The sequence below is a fragment of the Antrostomus carolinensis genome, unplaced genomic scaffold, assembly GCF_000700745.2.
Source record: "Antrostomus carolinensis isolate BGI_N321 unplaced genomic scaffold, ASM70074v2 scaffold54032, whole genome shotgun sequence".
NCBI classification, from domain to species: Eukaryota; Metazoa; Chordata; class Aves; order Caprimulgiformes; family Caprimulgidae; genus Antrostomus; species Antrostomus carolinensis.
The window spans coordinates 8,675-15,725 of NW_010302762.1; the positions used below are offsets into that span (position 1 = coordinate 8,675).

The 7,051-nt window shown below is 42.8% G+C and overlaps 1 protein-coding gene across 1 annotated transcript; it reads right to left on the bottom strand.

Moving 5' to 3' along the window:
* Window positions 1-916: 916 nt before the first annotated feature.
* On the bottom strand, window positions 917-5,956 carry UNC119 (unc-119 lipid binding chaperone). Its single transcript, XM_010163876.2, has 5 exons — window positions 5,938-5,956; window positions 3,650-3,763; window positions 2,651-2,753; window positions 1,886-2,058; window positions 917-1,029 (listed from the first exon to the last, which is right to left on the bottom strand). Exons 2-5 carry the CDS (start codon window positions 3,696-3,698, stop codon window positions 917-919), a joined length of 438 nt encoding a protein of 145 aa, XP_010162178.2. The 5' UTR covers window positions 3,699-3,763; window positions 5,938-5,956.
* Window positions 5,957-7,051: the final 1,095 nt, after the last annotated feature.

Sequence of the window (7,051 nt, forward strand, 5' to 3'; positions counted from 1 at the left end):
AGCGTTGCTCTAACAAGCAATGCTGAAGCCCTTATCTTAGTATTGAGCAGAGATGAAAGAAAATAGACATGGAAAACGCACAGCATGAATAGGCTGAATGTTAGCTATGTAAAAATGTTAAATAAAGCTAAAATCCTTCCATTTTTCCTGATTATTCTGCTATCAGTTTGCAAAAACTGAAATTCGTGGAAAATGCTTCTGGAGGTTGATAGACCCTCGATGCTATTTTGCCTTCATCTGATATGTGAAAGGACAGTACCTGATTAGAACAGCTGTCACTGAACTCCTGGTCTTCATTGCGAGTTTCAGTGTCTCCAAGATTAAACAGAATATTACATAAAAGAAACAAAACTGAAGGATGAGATACTTATTTAGAGAACAAATCTAGAGATGAAACTTGCTTTTGTAAGATGTTATGCTCAACATTTTCAACTGGGTGTACAAGTTAAATTGGCCATGCCTTTGAAGCATTCACAAAGAGAAACAAATAAACCAAACTCTGCATTTGCATCCATCCACTCACGTGGTTTCTCAGATTACGTTCTTTGAGAAAGCAATCACGTCCTAAAAGATACTTGAGGGCAAGAACACAAATCCGTAGAATTAGGGCAAAATCCCCCAGGTCTCACAAGGCCATTTTCAAAGCAGACACTTAAAGACCTTAGGGAAGTGGTATCCAAAGATCATTTAGTATTGTAGAACCGCTTAAAGTTATGAAGAACTGGGTCTGCTTCAAAGCTCAAAAAAGATGAGACTGGCAAATTTAGTCATGAAACTCCTACTGTGGCAAAGAGTCCTTGGTTTGTGGATCCTTGTCCAGTTGACACCGTAGGCAACTGAACTGGAAGGTGTTGGTGTCCCTGACGACTTTGATAGGAAAGGGAAGGCCAGCACGGGCTGGCTGTCCATCCTGCACTCAAGGTCCTCCACTGTAGGAATAATCTGCCTTGTTGTGCATCACGAGCTTGTCGTCCACAAAGTAGAAACTGTCCGACTGTGTCTCATATGGATGAAGGATCATCTCCCGAACTGCAGGGGCAAAAATAGAAAAGAAAAACAACAAAACTTAATCATGTTCCGTAGAAGCCCCACTGAGGCAACACTCTGCCTTGGGTTTCAGTTGTGTTGAAGAGCATTGCAGCAAACAAGTGAGAAACCAAAACCAAACCAGGAACCTGCCCAAACCATTTGTTGACAGTATCTTTAAAAAAAAACTCAAGCTTAATCCAAAACATGTCAAGGCACCACACAAAGTGTAAGTGCTCTACCTAACCTCAAAACAATATCCCACTAGAGTTTGGGGCTTTTGTTTTGTTTTGTTTTTAAAAAAAGTGATAAAACAGTAAACTTGAAAGAAATTTGTTCTGGTGAGACAATAAGTAAGCAGCAGTGCATCGCTGTGCTTTCCACAGACTGTGATATTAATTCTGACATACATGATTAGGGGTTGTAAAGAACATAAGATTTAGTGCTGATGCTGTTGTGTCTTGGGAGAGAGGAGAGAAAAGAAAAGTTACATTCATACTAAAGCTAAAACTTATCAATATAGCACATCAAACAGAACATAACATTTAAGTCACCCATTTATTGGACACATTTTTAATCTTAGTTTTTTGGTTGGTTTATAACACAATTATCTTTTTTCTCCCTGACACTGACGCTTCCCTTTTAAAAATTTAAAAAATAATAATAAATAAATCAATTGTCTGGTGGGTGATAAGACACATGCTACTAGAAAACAAAATCTGTATTAACACAGATACAAAACTACCTGGAAGTATTCTACCCTATCCACTTTCTACAGACAGCTTTTAAGAAAGGGCTTCTTCAAAACACCTTAGATTAACATCCCTATGTGATAACCCAGTAATGAAAGAGAGCTTACTGAGATCCTCAGAGAGCTCTGGGAATTCATAGATGTGCTCACAAGTATTTTTACTGCTGGGGATGCAGAAGCCAAATTCAAAATCAAAACTCTTCAGCAATTGATCCCGGAAGTAGTGCCTCTCAATCATGCGGAAGTTATTAATGGGTTTGTCCCCTACCGTGAATTCCACCCTGGAAAAGAAGGATAAGATGGAATGAGCTTTCTTCCTTAAGTAAGATCTTTAACCATTCCTAAAAGGTAGAGGAGAGGTCTTCTAAAAAAAGCCAAAAATCTAAAGCAATGGTACTAAGCAAATTATCGTTTCCTCTTAAAGCATGCTACAGGGACACAACACAGCATTGCCAAGCACAGACTACACTATATTTTGATTCTTTTACTAAAAAAAAGACATCTGTGGATTAATGTTTTTTTGGGGTATGCAACATAGAAGGCTCCAGACAAATCTTCTGAAGCTGGCAGAGCCTCTGACAAACAAACTAGAACACACAGAAAAAGAGTTGGAATATCTGGGTAGTCAGTCTACCTGATTTTGCCCCATTTAGCATTAATCTTTTCAACCCCGTGCCTATTCCTGAGGTAAATAAACAAGCTAAAGAGATGGAGAAAGCAAGGCATCCAGTGAAGATGTTTGGAGATCCTCATAACAGCAAAAGATTCCTATTAAATCAAACTTCCTGACAGGATCAATAAGCAAGAGCCACTTTTCATAAGATTTCAGTTGTTTCCTGTACTAGAAAAAGTAGCTCAGGAGTAATTACTCACGTGGCTCCCACTTGCCGAAGTCTCAGAAAAGCTGGAGTAAACTGATAGCGTACAAACCGTCCAGCATTGGGGTCAATGTCCTTCCTGTCATTGTGTTCACGTTCTGGAAAAGCACAAAGAAAAAGCTCCGTCACAGTCATGTGAGAAACAGAAACCCAGTGAAAATACCTCCAACCACACATTATTGACTCACGTAAGCCAGGAAACTATGCTGAGAAAGCCTGATGATGTGCTTACCCTCTTCCTATCCTCTCTAAGGCATCCACTCCTGGTCACTCGGAGACAGAGTATTGCAAGATGGCCCTTTGGTTTGATAACACTTATCTCCTGAAGTGACTTACTGCTCCTACCTCTGATTCAGGATTGCAGTGGGACTCTGAACAAGCCCCTTCACCTTAGCAAGTCTGCTTCGCTGTCTCTAAGCTACACAAAACTTCCTCTCACCTGCAGGGAGATGGGGGAGATTTAAAAGAGTGTTTGATCAGGAAAAGAACAGCTGCCCTGGGTTTTATTGCCACTGGCAACAGGTAACACTTTGATGGTTACAGGTAACATCTGAAAAATTATGGAAAAAAAAAAAGCAAATTTTCAGTTTGTCTGACTTGCACAATTGACAAACTTTCTCCCTTCTGGAAATACCATTTTCCTGACTCCCGAGTGAAAGCTGTTAGTCTAACAGTTAAACTATGCACAGGGGCAGTCTAGATGATGAACCACCGAGAAACTAACACACGGCGACCTCCTCCTCCTCCTCTGCTTCTGTTTACCACATCCATCTGTCCTTTCTCATCACAGATGGCAATCGTAAGAACACGGCAACAACGACTTCTGTTCACTGTGTGGGTACAAAGGGACACCCAAATAGTATTTCTGCTTGTAGTCAAGAGCATTTTGTATTTTTGGGGAAATGTACCGAGTAAAAGGAGTGGGAAAAGGCAAAAGGAAGCAGACACCAGCATGTCTTTGTTCATGAAAACTGTATTTTGTGTGCGCACTCACCTGAAGCTGCTGGTTTGGTGATTTCAAACAAGACTGTGCCAGATTCCATGTCTCGGATTTTGAACCTGGTGAAGTCTATCTTGTAAACATTTTCCTCTGGAGTGCATAAATAATCTGCAGAGGAAAGCAAATTCAAATGAAGGCTGCACAGAATCATCAAGTATTACTCTCTGGAGGTCACAACCAGCAGTGAGACCAGCCCAAATGCTGCTCTCATTTCCACTACTACTCTGGTTTTAATCCAAAACTGAGGTCTATGAAGACAATCCCAGTTCCGAGTGCTCACACCGCCCTGCTTGGACAGGACAGGGAAAAGGCTTCTCTCCCCAGCACTGGGAGGTCATCACCTTTTTCCAACCCTGTACCAGCCCCTTCTACATCCATTTCCCCTCAAGGTATTGAGATAGTCAGCACCTCCATCAAATCCCAGCCTTTCCAGTGTAAGAGGCTTTGCCTGTTTTAAAAACTGTCCTCGGGCAGAACGCAAGTGCTAAGCAGCTTTGTAAGCACTAAGCCGACTGCACTTAACTGGAACAGGAGTGTCCTCCCTAGTGCCACCTCCTCCCCTGTCTCCAGCCCTCTGCAGACAAAAGCTGACCTCTCCATCCATGTTTGTCCCATGTAAGGATTTTTTTTTCCCCTTCAGCACTGAAAATGGTGCTGAAGTCTTTCCCTGTACCAAGAAGCCAGTCTGGGAACAGAGCTCTTCCCCTCTTCCAAGAGTCCATATCTCTGGGAGAAAATAATTGCTTCTGGCTTCAGCCCTGCGGAGCCCAGAGAGCTTCTGGCCTGGGCAGCAGCCTCCTCTCTGGGGGAAGAGCAGTGGTGCCTCATTTTCACCACACATACAAGCACAGATTGACAGCAGCTCCAATAACTTACTTTATCCCAACAAATCTAAATAAGTGTTGTATGTACACAAGCCCAGTTAGCTTTTGAACAACTGTGCACCTGCACACTTGTTCAAGAACGAGACTTGTTTTGGAGGTTCTAAGGTGAAAGTAATACTTTAACGTTCTAATTCTAAGCCCTTTCTCAGCCGTTAATTCCTTCTGTTAGTCTGAGTTAATCACATTTCTGTCTGCTTTCCTATTTCTGAAATTCAAATACAGCCACCCACCGAAGGCTTTTTCATTGAATATATGTCATATTTATGTGTTATAATAATGCTATAACTTATATATCAATATATAAGTTAATAGATATAGGTTGCAGTGTACTCAGAGATCACACCTGCCCCTTACAACCCCAACTTCATCGCAGATATAACGAATCGGGAACCTACACTATGGCTGGGGGTTATGGCTCATGAGCAGTGGTTAGCACATTCCATAGATAAGGAGCTAAGAAAAGATTCCTGTGGTAGTGAGAGAACATCCCAAATGCCACACATTGCAACTAGCAGACAGCAAGGCCCTCGTGCTGGGATCTGGAATTACAGAAACCAGAAATCTCCGTAGCGAGAGACAAAGCCACCTGCCATCAGCACTAGGGATGGTTGCTCCCAGGCGCTGTTGAGCATCAACCCCACGTTTAGCACCTGTACTTTCCTAGTTGTTCTTTTCTTTTCTTTCTTTCTTATATATTCTTTTAAGAGGTTCTTTTTATTCTTTGCAAATCTCCTTAAACTGTAGAACTGCCTGAGTGCTCACTGGTACAAAGAACAGAGGTGTTAAATGGAACCCTCTGGATGGTTTTCCTGCTCTCCATCATCATCACCACCATATGGTGAATGCTCAAAGGAATGGACTTTAAGAGAGAGGATGGTGTTCAAAGCATCTCTGGCATTTGGCAGGGAGGTTTCCCTTTCCTATCAACACAGCACAAAGAAAAACTAACACCAGGATCCACACTATTAGGAAGAACAAGACAGAAGCTCAACATTTTTACTATGACAGGAAAATGCAAGCCTACTGTTGCATTTTGTTGCATTTTCATTGCGTGCTACGAAACAGCCTCAGAACTGCACAAAATCCTCTTTTCTGTCTTTGACAATGGCCAAGGAGATGGGACAGAAATTTGAATCAATCCCTTGCCTTAAGCCCCAACGTTTAGCAACCCTCAGGTAGATCTCCTGCAATTACACAATGATTTTAGGTTCTAATGCATCAGCCAGCCCAAACTCTTAACCCATCCCACAACTTCCCTGCTCCAAGCAGTCACAAGCAAAACACAAACAGACAAGAGCAGGCAGAGCTTCCTGCAGTCCCGGCTCCACCTCCCTCAGCCCACAGCCCCACTTTGACCAGCTGCTCTCCACGAAGGCAAGGGGCTGTAGCAGAACAGGCTGGCGGTCACCTGGGAGCCCAGGACACCTTCCCCAGAGCACGCAGTCAAAATCTGAAGCTGCATTTGTCTGCAAGTTAATTATTAAGTGTTTTTCCTCCTGCAGAATTCCTGCCCATCCAGCACCATGGCAACAGCTTTATCCTCCTCCTTGGCAGCAGCGTTGCTGCAGTAACAGTGTCCATGACTCATCTGGAGCAGAGGAGAGCCAAGGAGAGCCACTGAAGAGGAGTAAAACCCGGGTAGAATCCCCACCAGGCTCATGCTCATTGATGTTTGCACCCCTGCACTATATTTTCCAACTCTTCGGCACTGAAAATATTTGAAACCTTTTTTTTTTTTAATCAACATGACAACATCTAACTGGATGACATCTGGGAAGATGAGCTGCCACAGTACTGCAAGCAAGTGTTTTTTCCTCCCCTGGCAGTGCCCAGTCTCCTAGTGGTGGGGGGGGGGAAGAGGTATATAGATTCCTCTCAGTCTGTATTAAATTTGCTGCAATTCCTGTTCAAAAATCAATCCAAGTAGCTGGGTTTTTTTTCCCTATACATAACAGAAGCCTGTAGCTACACTGGAAGGTCTTACTGGGAATGAGCTGCTTGCAATCAGTAGATATTTCTGCATAGCTGAGCACTGTCAAATTTGCTAATCTTATCCCATACATACCTATTTTTAAATTACTGTAGGGCCCAGTTGCCCACACTTCCGCGACACACTTACATGTATCATCTGCTTTCGTTATCCTAATTCACTCTCACCACAATTTGGGGAATGGAGGCAGCATCCGTGTCTATTTTAGTCAGACATAAGGCAGCTCAAACCTCCATCGAGTGAAGCGGATCATTACAAGAAAGGTAGGCTCAGTCTCTCAGGACAGAACGTTTCCTCGTTTCTCCCACTTCCCCTGAAGCAGGCTGCATTGTTTCCCTGTTCATAACCAAATAATAATGACATCTCCCTGAACAAGCCTTCCATACTCATCTGATGATGAGAGACTGAGAGCACACTCTGAACAAGGGATGAAGGGATGGACACATCAGCACTGTCTTAGGAAACCCAACAAATTGGCTTTTGCCCTGAAGTACCCACATTAAATAGTGCAAAAGCAGGTCA

What these genes read in the sequence shown, in the direction of transcription:
- UNC119 (XM_010163876.2), bottom strand. Translation starts at nt 3,698, where the DNA reads ATGGAATCTGGCACAGTCTTGTTTGAAATCACCAAACCAGCAGCTTCA. An exon ending in CTTCGGCAAGTGGGAGCCAC is followed by an intron (nt 2,059 to 2,650) that starts GTGAGTAATTAC and finishes CTTCTTTTCCAG; the next exon opens with GGTGGAATTCACGGTAGGGG. An exon ending in AGAGCTCTCTGAGGATCTCA is followed by an intron (nt 1,030 to 1,885) that starts GTAAGCTCTCTT and finishes TTGCCCCTGCAG; the next exon opens with TTCGGGAGATGATCCTTCAT.